At 52.0% G+C, this 15,984-nt stretch overlaps 1 protein-coding gene across 1 annotated transcript in view; it reads right to left on the bottom strand.

Annotated features, from left to right (window-relative positions):
* Window positions 1–1,345: 1,345 nt before the first annotated feature.
* Window positions 1,346–15,984, bottom strand: part of CD96 (CD96 molecule) — a 60,059-nt gene continuing 45,420 nt past the window's right edge. Inside the window, exons 8-11 of the mRNA XM_029081835.2 lie at window positions 15,191–15,265; window positions 9,985–10,091; window positions 7,848–8,059; window positions 1,346–2,446 (exon numbers count right to left, since the gene is read on the bottom strand). Of these exons, the coding sequence (XP_028937668.1) occupies window positions 2,338–2,446; window positions 7,848–8,059; window positions 9,985–10,091; window positions 15,191–15,265 (503 nt within the window). The 3' untranslated portion in view covers window positions 1,346–2,337. The remainder of the gene's footprint in view (window positions 2,447–7,847; window positions 8,060–9,984; window positions 10,092–15,190; window positions 15,266–15,984) is intronic.

The raw sequence follows: 15,984 nt of genomic DNA, 5'->3' as shown, positions 1-15,984 counted from the left end.
TTCTCTGTGCCTCAGTTACCTCATCTGTAAAATGGGGATTTAGACTGTGAGCCTCACGTGGGACAACCTGATTACCCTCTATCTACCCCAGCGCTTAGAACAGTGCTCTGCACATAGTAAGGGCTTAACAAATACCAACATCATTATTATTATTATTTCCTGTCATCCTTCCCGCTTCACTCTTCCCATCCTCCTTCCATCCTTCTCTCTCCCAACCTCCCTCTGTCTTTCCCTCCCACCTTCCCGCTAGCTTCTCTCCTTCCCATCCTCCCTCTGTCCTCCTTCCTCCTTTTTACCTCCCTCCCTCCCTCCCTCCCTTTCTCCCTCCTCCTTCTTCTTTCCCTGATCCTCAGAGCCCAGAGAAGGAGTTCCAGGAGCTCCAGAGATTCGACCGATTGGAAATGTGCTTTTTTTTTTTGGTGGCATATGTTAAGCGCTTACTATGTAGCAGGCACTGTGCCAAGGGCCGGGGTAGATACAAGCTAATCAGGTTGGACATAGTCCATGTCCCGCGTGGGACCACAATGTTATTCCTGTTTTACGGATGAGAGAACCGAGGGGCAGAGAAGCCAAGTGACTTGCCCAAAGTCGTGCAGCAGACAAGTGGCGGAGCCGGGATTAGAACCCAGGACCTCGACTCCCAGGCCTAGGACACGCCTCTTCTCCCGGTCGGCGGGAACAGATGGGCTCGGCGAGGTCGGGTGACTGGGAGTTGGGGCTGCTCCGCAGCAAAGCAGGATCGGGCCGCGACCTCCTCCCACCGGGTCCTTCTGGTCCGCGACTTTAATTCCAACCTTCTCTCCCTTCCCCCACTGAGCGCTCACCCCAAAGTGCCTGTCGCGGAAGCCACGGGGTCAGAGAGCGGGATGTTGAAGAAATGCCGGGAAAGGCAGCCCACCCTGCACCCTGGCCTTCATCCTGGCCCTTAATTTACCCTGTTTACAGTAGCAGCCTCAGCAGAACGGCGGAGTGGATAGAGCCCGGGCCTGGGTTCTAATCATGGCTCCGCCACATCTGCTGTATATGACCTCGGGCAAGTCACTTCACTTCTCTGGGCTTCGGTTACCTCGGCTGGAAAATGGGGATTGAGACTGTGAGCCCCACGTGTGACAGAGACTGTGTCTAACCCGACTTGCTCGTATCCACCCCAGCGCTTAGTACAGTGCTTGGCTGGGTAATTGTGGAACAAATACCCCAGTTATTAATCATTATTAGTAGAAATAGTAGTAACAGTATTTATTAAGTGCTCGGTGTGTGCAGAGAGGTGGAAATGAGACAAGGACCCTGTTCATTCATTCAATAGTATTTATTGAGCGCTTACTATGTACAGAGCACTGTACTAAGCGCTTGGAATGTACAGATCGGTAACCGATAGAGACGGTCCCTGCCCTTCGACGGGCTTACAGTCTAATCCCCGTTCATTTCAGCCCATGGAACCCTGCCCTTCCTGAGCCTCCATGGTGTCCGAGACGTATTTATCGATCGTTATAACGATATTTATCGGTCAGTATTTCCTAAGGCTCCCGTTCGAATCAGTGCTTTATCGTGGCAGGCGATTTGCATATGCCAGTCAAGCTTACAGCTATGTCACTGAGAGATCATTTCTAGTCAGGGTTACCCGTAATGAAACGGTCGAATCCGAAGCGTCAAAGTTGATTCACCTATGCTGGGCGGCGGCGACAGGGGAAAGGCGGAGAGATGATCAAGTGTTCGAAATGTTGATCAAAGACATGGACAGAGACTTAAAGCCTTCATCGCATGAAAGAAGGCCACGGTAAACCACTTCCAAACCCTTTACCAAGAAAAGTGTGGATTAATCTATAAAGTCACAGTGAGTCAGAAACTTAAACAAAATTTCTCAAGGGCCTACGGAAGGCAGTGTGCTGCATCAAGTGCTTGGAAAAGTAAAACGGCGGCACAAGCCCCGTTGTCTGCCCACCTTAGCGGGAAAGACCCACAAGAAAATATTTCCAAGCAATAGGATCAGAACGAAGATGCAGAATGACCAATTTTACTATACATTTACGTATATATGCCAGTCCCGGAGGCGGCTACGGGTTGATCGGTCAGGAAGGCTTGCTGGAGGAGATGGCACGTGTAGTTGGTGAGGGGAGTGGGGTCCAGGCCAGGGGGCACATGGACAACGAGGGATCATCGGAGTCTCTGAATCTCTCCTGAGAAGTGCAGGTGCCCCCGGAGAGAGCTGGCAGAGCGGGTTGGGGGGAGGTAGAGGGGTTTTCTCCCGCCGGTGGCCACGGGCTGGGGGCCCGTGCCAGGGTCGGTGCCCGTCCGACTCTCCCGGAGTGGCTGAGCTGTCGGGCGGGCCGGCGGGCACCGTCAGAGGTTTTCCATTTCGTGGCAAGAGTGCTCGCGTCCACCTGGTTCTTGGATGTAGGTGTACTTGATCGGAGGCGGGGGGGGCTTGAAGGGCGGTGGTCTCTCCATGCTGAGGATAAAATGAGGCCGCTTAGAGGAGGCAAAGGAGTTGGGGAAAATCGGCTAGTAGGTGCTACTATTTTCCCTAACCCTAATAATAATACTGGTATTTTGCCCACATATTCCTCGTCCAGGCCAGGAGGATTTAGGTCGGGGGTCCCGGGAGCCAGGGAACTCTCGCTCCCACATGCAGACAGATGGATTTTGTTCCCTTTTGGGAACAAGAAAAATGACACGACGTAGTGGATGGAGCATGGGCTTGAGAAGGGCCTGGGTTCTAATCCCGGCTCCGCTACTTCTCTGCCGTGTGACCTTGGACAGGTCACTTCACTTCTCTGCGCCTCAGTTCTCTCATCTGTCAAATGGGGATTAAGACCGTGAGCCCCATGTAGAACAAGGACTGTGTCTGACCTGATTAACTTGAATCTACCCCAGCGCTTAGAACAGGGCCTGGCACAAAGTTAAGCGCTTACCAAATACCATTAAAAAAAAAAGTACTGCTTGGACCCTCCTCCACCTCGTGCTTTCACCATTACATATAGTGGAACCTCAGTGAACGGACGGAGAAGCAGCGTGACCCAGTGGAAAGAGCACCGGCCTGGGAGTCAGAGGCCCTGGGTTCTAATCCCGGCTCAACACTTCCTGCTGTGTGACTTGGGCAAATCTCATCACTTCTCTGGGCACAAGTTTCCTCATCTTTTAAAGGGGGATTCATTAACCTTTCTCCCTCTCCTCCAGACTGAGCCCCATGTGAGGCAGGGACTGCGTCCAACCCGATTTACTTGTACCTTCCGCAGTGCTTATTCATTCAATCGTATTTACTGAGCGCTTACTGTGTGCAGAGCACTGTACTGAGCCCTTGGAAAGTACAATTCAGCAATAAAGAGGGACAGTCTCTGCCCACACCAGACTTACAGTCTAGAAGTACAATGCTTGGCCCATAGTATGCACTTAACAAAAACCATCATCATCCTAGAGAGAAGCAGCATAGTCTAGTGGATAGAGCACGGACCTGGGAGTCAGAGGGACCTGGGTTCTAATCCCAGCTCTGCTACTTGTCTGCTCTGTGTGACCTTGGGCAAGACACTTAAGTTCTCTGTGCCTCAGTTATCTGTAAAATCGGGATTAAGAGTATGAGCCCCATATGCCACGGGGACTGCGTCCAACTTAATTAGCTTGTATCTACTCCAGCGCTTAGTACAGTGCCTTAGCACATAATAATAAGTGCTTAACAAATACCGTAAGAAAAAAATTATTATGGAGACATCGAGGCAGGGAAGGTTAAACGTCTCCCCTGGGTCTCCCGAGGTGGATTGAGTCCAGACCTTCTGACTCCCAGAGCTCGAAGAGTTACTGATGAGAGGCCGATTGTTCCCTGAGTCACTGAATCCATCGATCAATCAGTGGTATTTATTGAGCACCTACTGCGTGCAGAGCACTGTACTAAGCAGTTGTGAGAGAACAGTAGAATAAATAGATGTAATCCCCCCCTTTGAGGAGCTTCTAGCCTAGCAGAGGCGATCCCGAAGATCCTGTCTCCATGGCTCAGCCTCGGGGGCGGCTTCATTCCCAGAAGTCCGGCGGTCCCCATCCCGACCGTAAGGGTGGTGTTGTTGGCAACGGGGGAAGGGGGCGATTCCCCATAGCGGGGTGGGCTGGTGCTCAGCCGGGAAGATGCCTGTGGATGTTCTGAGAACGCGGGCCCTCAGCGAACGCACCTCCCCGCTTGGACCGGGGGTAGGGCCGGACGAGGGAGTGAGCGTGGCTGGATCCCCCCAGGGGTTCAGTTTCTCTGCCAGTCTTGGGTCCCCGACCCCTTGAGTTAGGGGATTGGGGCACCTCTGGGCCCTTCTTTGCCCTCGGGCAGCAAGATTGATGGGAAATGGGCTCCTCCTGTCTAGTGAAGCAGGGGTCTTTCCTTCTCTGTCCCCTTTGGAGGGAAATGCCTGAAATTACTCTGAAATTGCCTTCGTGGCACCCTGCTGCGCTCATCAATCAGTCAATCAATGTTATTTATGGAGCGCTTACTATGTGCAGAGCACTGTACTAAGTGCTTGGGAGAATGCACTCAATCAATCAGTGGTATTTATTGAGCGCTTACTTTGTTCAAAGCCCTGTACTAAGGGCTTGGGAGAGCACAATACAACAGAATTAGCAGACATGTTGCCTGCCCATAGCGAGCTTGCAGTCTAGAGTATCCCTGCTTTGCCCGAGTTATTGGGGAACAGACAACATCCACATTGATTATCCCAGTGCATAGCACAATGCTTAGCCCAGCACAAACATTTAGTAAATACAACGACAGTAAGAGCCCGTTCTCTCTACCCCTGTGTTCATTTTTCTTTTTTAACTGAGGATTAAACTGAAAAACAAACCCTTGAAAAAATTAATAATTTTTAAAAAATCCATTGCGCAGAGTGTTAAAAGAATTACGAATTAATTTTTCCAGTAGCCGATGGCTCCTCGATGCCTGACCCAGGGCTTTGCATGGCGACTTTTTAATATCGAAGCTCTGGCTGGATTTGGAGGACCCTGCACCAGTTTAACCCGATTTCTACCCCCGGACATGGTCTTTGAGATTAGAGATAATTTCCTCGCTGATCTCCCTGCTTCTCGTCTCTCTCCTCTCTAGTCCACACTTCACATTGCTGCCTGGATCATTTCTGTAAAAATTAATTCTTTGCACGTCTCCCCACTCCTCAAGAACCTCTAGTGGTTGCCCATTCATCTCCACATCAAATAGAAACTCCTCACCGCAGGCTCTAAGGCCCCTAATCAACTCTCCCCCTCCTGTCTTACCTCACTCATCTTCCCCTGCAACCCAACCCCCAGTAAAGTCAAAGTCAACCAACTCCCTCTGCCTCGATCTCGTCTCCCTTGCCTTTGACGCCCTGCCTCCGCCCTGTTCTCCCTCTAGCCTGGGACTCCCTCCCCCTTCATATCTAAGCAGGGTGGCTTAGTGGAAACAGCCCGGGCTTGGGAGTCAGAGGTCGTGGGTTCTAATCCCGGCTCTGCCACGTATCAGCTGTGTGACTTTGGGCAAGTCTCTTCACCTCTATTCCTCGGTGACCTCATCTGTAAAATGGGGATCAAGACTGCGACTCCACGTGGGACAATCTTGTATCTACCCTAGTGCTTAGAACAATGCTTGGCACATAGTAAGCGCTTAACAAATATCATCATCATTATTATTATTACTGTTGTATCTGGCAGACCGCCACTCTCTCCACCTTCAAAAACCTTCCTAAAATCATATCTCCTCCAAGAGGTCTTCCCTGCCTAAGTCCTCACTTTTCTTTTAATGGCTTTTGTTAAGCATTTGCTATGGGCCAGGAACTGTACTAAGCTCGGGAGTAGATAAAGCTAATTAGGTTGGATGCGGCCCATGTCCCCTATGGACCTCACAGTCTTAATTCCTGTTTTACAGATGAGAGAACTGAGGCACAGAGAAGTTAAGGGATTTGGACAAGGTCACAAAGCAAACAGTAATAATAATAATGGTATTTGCTAAATGCTCACTATATGCCAGACACTGTATTAAGTGCTGCGGTAGATGCAAGATAATCAGGTTGGACACAGTTCCCTGGCCCACATAGGGCTCACAGCCTTAATCCCCATTTAACAGATGAGATAACTGAGGCACAGAGAAGTTAAGAAACTTGCCCAAGGTCACACAGCAGATAAGTGGCAGAGCTGGGATTAGAATGCAGGCCCCCTGACTCCCAGGCCCGTGCTCTATCCACTGGGCCATGCTCACTTCCCCTATTTGGCTTCCCTTCTGCCTCGACTATTCACTTGGGTCTGAATTCATTCATTCAGTTGTATTTATTGAGCGCTTACTGTGTTCAGAACACTGTACTAAGTGCTTGGGAGAGTACAATACAACGATAAACAGACACATTCCCTGCCCACAGCGAGTTTACAGTCTAGAGGGGAGGAAACCCTTCAGCACTTTGACACTCCCCCCGACCATTCCCTCTATAATTTATTTTAATGTCTGTCTCCCCGTCTTCCGTAAGCTCCTTGGAGGCAGGGATCGTGCCTATCTACTTTCCTGCGTCGTCCTCTTCCAAGAGCTTAGTACACAGGGCTCTGCTCACAGAAAGCCCTCAACAAATCCCATCGATTGATCGATTCCTCTATCTCTAATTTATTTTAATGTCTGCCTCCCTGACTAGATTGCAAGCTCTGTCAGGGCAGGATCTTGTCTCCCAACTCTATTGTACTGCACTCTCCCCCAAGACCTCTGCGCAGAGAAAGTCCTCAATAAATGTCACCGACACCGACCGATAGGTAAACCTCCTAAACTTCCAAATATATTTCTTTATATTTAGTGAAATTTTTTGCCGCCGGTCCTTGATTTTTCTTCCTTTCACTGGGATTGGGAACAAGCAGGTAGCCCGCCTATCCTCCCACCCTGTCTGGAGGTTGGGGATGGTCGGGGCCTTCAGAGCTAGCCCGCCTGCCCTGCCCTGCCCTGTCCGACCCCAGCACGGGTCTGGGGTCCCCCTCACCCTCAGCTGCCAACCCCTCCCAGCCGTAAGGGGAGAGCAGACCCCAGCGGTCCCCCCTGCTTCCCCGGCCATGGACCGTGAGTCCGTTGTTGGGCGGGGATTATCTCTATCTGTTGCCGAATTGTCCATTCCAAGCGCTTAATACAGTGATCTGCACATAGTAAGCGCTCAGTAAATACAACTGAATGGATGAATGAATGGACACGCAGACGGACGCGATGTCCCACGCTAGAGAAGCAGTGTGGCCTAGTAGACAGATCACGGTCCTGGGAGCCAGAAGGACCTGTGCTCTAATGCTGGCTTCTCCACATGTCTGCTCTGCGACCTTGGGCAAATCACTTCACTTCTCTGGGCCTCGGTTACCTCCTCTGTAAAGTGGGGATTAAGAATATGAGCTCCATGTGGGACAAGGACTGTGGCCAACCTGATTAACTTGTATCTACCCAGTGCTTAAAACGGTGCTTGGCACATAGTAAGTGCTTAACAAGTACCGTGATAATCATAATAGCGTTCTGCTGTCACCCAGCATCATGTCATGCCCAAACAATCACCGTTTGAAGAATTAAACTGGGTTGGCCTGGTCCTAGAGCGTGTCCCCGGTGGGGCCTGGGGCCTCCCCCTGCCCCCAGAGCCTCTCGGCGCCCGTCCCAGGCCCCGGTCACCACGGGCCTTGGTGACTGAGCCGGACGTGAAGCCTGAACAAGCCCGAACCTGTCTGTACTGGACAGGGGCCAGGGCCACTCACTGGCAGCTGGGAGACTGGCCCCCCTCTTTTCTGCCCCCTCCCCCGGCCTCTTCCTCCCCTTGCGGTTGTCCCACCCCTGAGACCTCCCAGCCCCCGGCCTGTCCCAACCCCCCCAGTTTGTCCCACCCCCAGCCGGTCAGCTGGCCACTCACATTTCCTGCTGGTACTGGCACCACTTGCGAATCCCCAGGGCAAACACGGCCAAGAAGAAGAAGAGCAGCGCGGCCACGATCACTGGCCAGGAAGGCCTTGGTTTCAGCATGGCAACTGCAGGACCACACAGGTCACCGGTTGGGCTGGGGGGCCGGAGGGGGCCCGGGGGGACCAGGGAGCGCAGGGGTCCCAGGGTTGGAGGGGCCGAAACCTATGGCTTGGAAGGGTTGGAGGGCCGGGCACTCCGTATGTGCTGCCGGCCAGTAGGGCCTTCTTTTTCCGGGGATGGGGACGATAGGCCCTATCGAGTCCAGGGGGCAGACCGGACCGCAGGGAGGCTAGTGGCAGCGGTCCCTGATTCCAGCCGCCCCGTCGATACCCTTCACCTCCCTCCCGGGGACCAGACGGGGTAGTGGGGAGGGCCGCCGAAGGCAGGTCAGGCCGAGATGGGGCAGCAGGTTGGGGCCTAAAGGTTAGGCTGGGTGACGTGGGCAGCGGGGTGGGTCCATAGAGGGCAGACTAGATCGAGGTGGGGCAGCGGGGTGGGCCGCAGCAGTTAGGCTGGGCTGATGTGGGCCAGTGGGGTGGGGTCCACGGAGAGCGGGCCCGGCTGAGATGGTGGCAGCGGGGGTGGGCCCCATAGTTTAGGCTAGTTGATTTTTGCAATTGAGGGGGTTCACAGAGAGCGGGGCCGACAGGACGTACAGGAGGCCCGGGCCTTCGACTGGGCTGTGGCCGGAGTCAGAGCCGGGCTGGAACGGGAAGGGATGGGGGGAAGGAAGGGACGGAAACTTGCCCAGGACATGGTTCCTGTTCTCCTCTGCCCCACTCTTCCTTCTCTTCATCCCTCTATAGCCTCCTACCCACCCCTCCTTGCTCCTCCTCACCCTTTCCCAGCCATAAATGCCAAGATGGAGGGCGGGTCCAAGCTCCAGAGCAGGGTGCTAATGGCAGGGAGGGGCTCCTGACTCCTCATTTTTCCCCTCAGCCGTGGGTGGGGAGTGGAAGCTGGGCTGGTGGTCAGGGTGCCCCCAAACCCCCCTCGGAGGCCACCGCAGGCTCGGGGGCCGGGGGAGGGTTCTCTGAAGGCGGGGGACGGTGTTGGGCCCACCCTGACCAGCGCATGGCCCCCCGAGAAGGAGCAGGGAGGGAAAGGGACCTACCGGTTGGTGTTAGAGTGGCCTGTGCCGGCGGGTTCCGTGGCCAGAGGGGTGGCCGGTGGGCGTTGTCCCTGAGCGGCAGCTGGTGCAGTTGGAGGAGGAGAGGAGTTACCTACGTAGTACATTTGGGGAATGGGTGCTCCAAGGCCCTCGTGGGTGCCAGGTAGCGAGCCTGTTCTGGGATGGCCAGGAGCCACCCTGCCTGGCTGATTGTGTGGGGAGGCTGGGGGCAGCCAGGCCCACTGGGGGACACTCCCTGACCCCCAAATCCACAGAGCTCGGAGCCTCTGAGCTCATCGTTAGGGAAGTGGGGTGTGGGGCATTGGGCAGCGACCATGCGAGGGGGAGGAAGATGAAGGCAAAGTGGCTGGAAAGGGGGCTCTTCCAAAAAGAGTCCCCTGACATTTGGTCGGCCCAGGGGCCCGTGAGTGGGCTAAGCCACAGAGACCCCCCCCCCTCCCAGGAATGGCTTGCTTTCCTTGTACCCCCGCTGAGGCCGCCATCCTGTCGCAGCTGGAGCTAAGCTAGGGAGGGATGTGGGGAGGTGGCTGGGGAGAGTGGAGTTGGGGTTTTTTTCCGGCCCACCACAGACCCTTCGCCATGAGGGACTCCCACCCTGGGAGGCTGTCTGTGACCCTGAAGGGGTTGGGTGGTGTCGCCTGGAGGTTGCCCGGAATCTGTTAAATGAAAGAGCAGTTAGCATAGTCTCAGACTGGTGCCATTTCGATCATAGGTATATATTGAGTGCTCACGGGGTGCAGAACACTGTATCTAGCATTTGGGAGAGTACAGTACAATCGAGTTGGTAGATGCAATTCGGGCCCTCAAGGAGCTTACAGTCTAGAGGGGTCTGGGAGGGCTTGGCGTGGAAAGAGGTGGGAGACAGCTCTTACCTGGTTCTGTGTTGCTTTTGCTAGAGAGTAGGATGGCAGCTGTGTGGGCACTGGAGAGGGTGGCATCAGATGTGCGTTCAGTGGAGAGCATGGCACCAGAGGTTGTAGGCGGTGGAGAGTGGGGCACCAGATGTGCGGGCACTGGATAGAGTGAGGCCGGCTGTGGGAGCACTGGAATCAGGCCAGTTGGCTGAAAGACCAAATCATTTCCAAAATCAACTTTCTAAACTCTACAGCCTGAGACGAATTCCTCCTTGCCCATTTTATTAAATCATTTGTGAAGCGCTTACTACGTACCAGGCACTGTACTAAACGCCGGGGGAGATACAAGCTAGTCAGTTTGGTCACAGTCCATGTCCCACATGGAGTTCACCGTCTTAATCCCCATTTTACAGCTGAGATAACTGAGGCACAGAGAAGTTCGGTGACTTGCCCAAGGTGGCACAGGAGACAAGTGGTGGAGCTGGGATCAGAACCCAGGTCCTCTGACTCCCAGACCCATGCTCTATCCATCAGGGTCACACTTCTTCTCGTTCTGAAGAGAGCCGATTAGAACTGCCCCCATTCACAGATATTGGCCCAAAGAAGGACAGGGACACCTTAGTCAGAAGGCAGCGACATCAAAGCCAGAAGATGATGAATTTGGGTGCTGTAGTTTGGATTTCCAAAGTTTGTTTAAAATTCCCTTTTGGCTTCACTGACACTTTCAGTTGATGAGGATAATAAATGATGCTATTTATCGAGTGCTTATTCCGTGCAGAACACTTGGGAGAGCACAGTAGCATTAATCAACACATCCCTACACTCAAACATTAAAATAAATTGCAGGTTGGATAGGGATATATACATAAGTGCTTGGGGAGAAGGGGTCAAGTGAGTGCCTTAGTAGGGTAAAGACTCAGTGCTTTGGTTACGCATTACGGGGGAAATAGGGCCGACATATGAGAGATGCCTCAGGGAAATCTTACTGAAGAGGCTGGGGTTTTATTTCAGTAGGGTTTTTGAAGATGGGGAAAGCGTGGTCTAACTTGAATGTGAAGAAAAAGGGAGTTCCGAGCAGGAGGGAGGGCGTTGAACGAGGGGGTCGATGGTGAGATAGATGAGAACGGAGTTTGGAAAGTTGGCTACCAGTAGAGGAGAAGGGACAGTGCAGATTGTGTCCTCAGGCAGGTAACTGCCAACCCCCCTTCATTCCTCCCCAAAGAAATTGGGATTTTGATGTTCCTGCCTCCACACATGCCTATTTCTGGTAGCTGGCTGCTCTCTTGGAAACTTGGAGAAGCAGATTTGAACATCAGTGTGGCCTAGTGGACTCTCACAGGCCTGAGAGTCAGAAGCATCTGGGTTTTAATCCCCCCTCTTGCCACTTATCTGCTGGGTGCCTTAGGCAAGTTACTTCACTTCTCTGGGCCTCAGTTACCTCGTCTGGGAAATGGGGGTTAAGACTGTGAACCCCATGTGGGATATGGACTGTGTCCAAACTGGAATTTGCTTGAATTTACCCCAGCGCTTAGTACAGTGCCTGGTACATAGTTAAGGCACTTGAGAGAATACGAAAAAAAAAAAAAGCAAACCCAGCATTCCTGCCTCCGATGCCAATGCTGCCCAGAGGGAAGGGCAGGGGCCTATTTTATGATGCCTCTCTTCAGTCAATTGTTCCTCGTGGGACAATCTGAGGCGGCCAGACTTTTTACCGTCCCTGTAGGACAATGGACAACATAATCAGTGAGGACTGATTCTCTGGAGAAAGACACTAATACTGGGAAAATTTCAGGGAAAATGTGGAAGAGACAGATCAGGCAGCTAGCTGGATAGAGACCATGACAACGATAACGGAAGAACCGTTAGAAAGGTTGCGGATTATGGCAGAGGGCAGGACGTTCTGGAGGAAGTATATCCACGGAGTCGCTACGAATCGGAAACGACTCGAAGCACTTAATAATGATAACAGGACAAATGGAATTTGGGACTCTCAAAACCAGAGAGTCCAATTCAGCTCTCAAAGGGCCCAGGGCCTGGCAAGTTCTCGGTCCCTGGCAAATTCTCGGTCCAGGCCGACGAGGAAAGAGAAAATTCTCGCTTCTACTTCTCCCTAGACCCTCCTTATTGGAGACCAGGGTTTCCCCTGGGTAGCCTCCAGCTTGTGGTTTTAGCTTTCCCCCGGTCAGAGTCTGGCCAGCCGAGGGCTCAGGAAATAGAGGTATTGCCGAGAAGCTGCAGCGTTTCTAAGAATTGGAAGGAGCGGAAGGAAGGAGAAGCTGTAAGGAGAGATGAGATGGGTTTAGGCTCTTCATAAATTTCCAGAAAGTACACATTTTGGGTATTTTTCCCTGAAAATCAAAACATGAGACCATATGGTCATGGGCAGTTCCCATGTTGGGGTCCTTTCAGGGTGCATCCAGTGCAGGGTGCCCAGGCCAGTCCGGCTTCTGGTTAGGGACAAACCTCCTGTTCCTAACGGGTTCTAATCCCAGCTCTACACTTGTCTTGTGTGACCTGGGGCAAGCTCACTTCACTTCTCTTCCCATCCACCTCCCATCAAACAGAAACTCCACATCCTGCCTATGGCCTGTAGCCCCTCCCTCTTCAGACAGATAATCACTCCATCCACCTTCAAAAATCTTTTTAAAAGCACATCTCCTCCAGAGGCCTTCCCCGACTAAACCCTCATTTCCTCTCCCCACTCCCTTCTGTCTCACCCTTGCACTTAAATGGGTACCTTTTACTGCACCTCTCCTCAGGTCCCACAGCAACTTATGCACATATCCATAATTTATTTCTATATATTGATGCCTTGTCTCCCCCTCCAGATTGTAAGTGTGGGCAGGGAATGCGCCTACCAACTCTCTTATCTTTTATTCTTCCATGAGCTTAGGACGGTGGACTATGCACAGTAAGTGATCAATAAATATGATTGATTGATTCTCTGCACCTCAGTTTCGTCTTATGTAAAATGAAGATTAAATCCTCCTCCCTCCGACATGGACTGTGAGCCCCATGTGGGACAGGGTCTGTGCCCAACCTTATTATCTTGTATCTACCTCAGCACTTAGTACACTGACTGACACATAGTAAGTGCTTAACAGATACCAGAAAAAAAGAAAAGAAGGGTTTAGAAACCGTAGACACAGATGAGTGCGTAAATAACAAATATCGAACTTCCCCTCTGAGTGCCAGGAGCGGCTTCGCTGCTTGACGGCGAGATGGCATTTCTGTGCGTGATCAATCGGTCAATTGCTTTTTTGAAGCACTTATTCCATGCAGGAGCACTCTAATAAGTGCTTCGGAGAGTACAAGATTTAACAGACCCAATCCGTCATATTTATGAGCGCTTACTGGGTGCAGGGGCACTGTACTAAGTTCTTGGGAGAGTTTATGGAGAGAAAATCTCCTAACACGCTGTGCCCAGGGAAATAGGAGCAGTATCTTCGCTGCCGTCTGGGCCACTGAATCCCTAAACTGGGCTTTTTGGACATTTAAGAGGCCATCACATGACACTGCTCAGAAATAAATAGAGCGGGGCCTCCCGGTCCCTAAGAATTGTAGGGATGGGGAAGGAAATATCTTAATCAACCATTTGAATGGTTTTTTGAGCAGTGGTGACCCGTTTTCCTGGCGCTACTGAACTTTTCATCCATTTATTCATTCATTCATCGGCTGGGCCAGTGGAATGAGCAAAGATCTGGGAATTAGGAGGTTTGGGGGGGGTCTAATCCCGGCTCTGTGCCACGCCTAGTGAGGGTTTTTGAAGGAATAACCCTCATGGGTGTTTCACAAGGTAGAGGCGCTCAACAAGAGCCCTGCGGCCAAATGCCCAGCTCCCCGGGGGATGGATTCCACGGGCCCCTGGCTGCAGTGGGGGCTGCTGTTGGCTTGAACCCACCTACACATCTAGTGGCCCTTGGTTTTCGAACACGGCGCTATCGAAGGGGCGCCCGGTCAGTGCGTGCAGGTGTGGGCCAGCCGGTGTCCTTCTGAGAGAATTCAGGAGTCCTGAGAAGAGGAACGACACGTGCCGATTCTGGGAATTGCTTCTCTGGGGAGCCTCTAACCCAGCCAGCCTGCCTCCCTGCCCTCTCCCTAGTTCCCTGCTCCCCATGATAACACAATAATAATAATAATCATGTTGGTATTTGTTAAGCGCTTACTATGTGCCGAGCACTGTTCTAAGCGCTGGGGTGGACACAGGGTAATCAGATTGTCCCACGTGAGGCTCACAGTTAATCCCCATTTTACAGATGAGGTAACTGAGGCACAGAGAAGTTCAGTGACTTGCCCACAGTCACACAGCTGACAAGTGGCAGAGCCAGGTTTTGAACTCAAGACCTCTGACTCCCAAGCCCGTGCTCTTTTCACTGAGCCATGCTGCTTCTCTATGTGGCATTGTTAAGTGCTTACTCTGTGCAAAGCGCTGGGTAGGTACAAGATAATCAGGTCCCACAAACTAGGTAGAAGGGAGCGCAGGTATCGAACCCCCATTTTACAGATGAGGAAACTGAGGCACAGAGAAGCAGCATAGCGGATACTGACAGCGGAGATGGGGACGAACAGTGTGGTCTAGTGGAGAGAACACAGGCCTGGAAGTCAGAGGACTCGGGTTCTAAACCCAGCTCTGCCACGTATCTGCTGTGTGACCTTGGGAAAGTCACTTCACTGTGCCTCAGTTTCTTCAACCCCCAAATAGGGGTTAAACTCTACTCCCTCCAATTTAGACTGTTAGCCCCAGCTAGGACATGGACCGCGTCCAGCCTGATTAACCTGTATTTATTCAATTACTTTGTACTGTATTTTCCCAAGTGCTTAGAACGGTGTTCTGCACATAGTAAGCGCTCAGGAAATTCCATCGATTGATTGATTTGAATAGCGCTTAGCATAAAGTGAGCATTTAACGAGTATTATTATTATTTAAGAGGGAGAATAGGCACTGAATCCCCATTTTATAGATGAGGACACTGAGGCCCTGAGAAGTCAAGTGACTTATCCAAGATCACACCGGGCATTTCATCCCCATTTTACAGATGAAGAGACTGAGGCATCCGGACTGTGAACATCCACTTGCTTTCCACAGCCACGTGGAAGGGGATAGTTTGTCTCTTAGCCACTGCCTGGTCGATTTGACCTCACAGCTCACAAGCCTCTTTCTCTTTAGGCTACTAATGACGACGATGATGGTATTCATTAGGCGCTTACTATGCGCCACGCGCTGTCCTAAGCGCTGCTGGAACTTAAAAACAGTTTCAACAAGGCACAGGCGGGCACCAGATAGGTCTGGGGTGAATCCATCCTCACCTGTGGCGTCTGTGGCTTCGAGTCCTGCCTCTGGCTCGTCGGCTGGGGGACTAGTGATGGATGAAGTCCACTCAACTGCAAGTGAAGCAAAACATCGCACAGGAGGGGAGATCTTGGCAATTGAGGAGCTCGAACGATAACGACCGCGGCTTTGTCAGTGCTGACTCTGTGCCAGACACTGGGGTGGACACAGGAAAATCAGGTCAGTCAGTCCCCATCCTATCACTCATTCAATCAATCAGTGGTATTTGTTGAGTGCTTACTGTGTGGAGAGCGTTGTGCCAAGCGCTTGAGAGAGTACAAGGCAACAGAGTTAATTAAGAGACACTTTCCTGGCCCACAGTGATCTTGCAGTCTAGAGGGAATAATAATAATAATGTTGGTATTTGTTAAGCGTCTACTACGTGCAGAGCACCGTTCTAAGCCCTGGGGTAGATACAGGGTAATCAGGTTGTCCCAGGCGAGGCTCACGGTCTTCCTCCCCATTTTACAGATGAAGTAACTGAGGCCCAGAGAAGTTAAGTGATTTGCCCAGTCACCCATTTGACAAGTGGCAGGGGCGGGGTTCGAACTCATGACCTCTGACTCCCCAGTCCGGGCTCTTGCCACTGAGCCATGGGGAAGAACGAGTATTAAACACCCATTTTACAGATGAGGAAATGGAGGCACAGAGCAGTGAAGTGACTTGTCCAAGGTCACACATTCCCCCCCCCCCAGTTGTCACCCACCAGAAGGGGAATTACTGGTTAAGGAGGAACAGAAACTATGTTTGTCATGGCCTTTGCATTGTGTAA

Source organism: Ornithorhynchus anatinus, chromosome 17, assembly GCF_004115215.2.
Source record: "Ornithorhynchus anatinus isolate Pmale09 chromosome 17, mOrnAna1.pri.v4, whole genome shotgun sequence".
Lineage (NCBI taxonomy): Eukaryota > Metazoa > Chordata > Mammalia > Monotremata > Ornithorhynchidae > Ornithorhynchus > Ornithorhynchus anatinus.
Note: the sequence above shows the minus strand (reverse complement) of the source record. Positions and strands in the feature narration are given on the sequence as shown.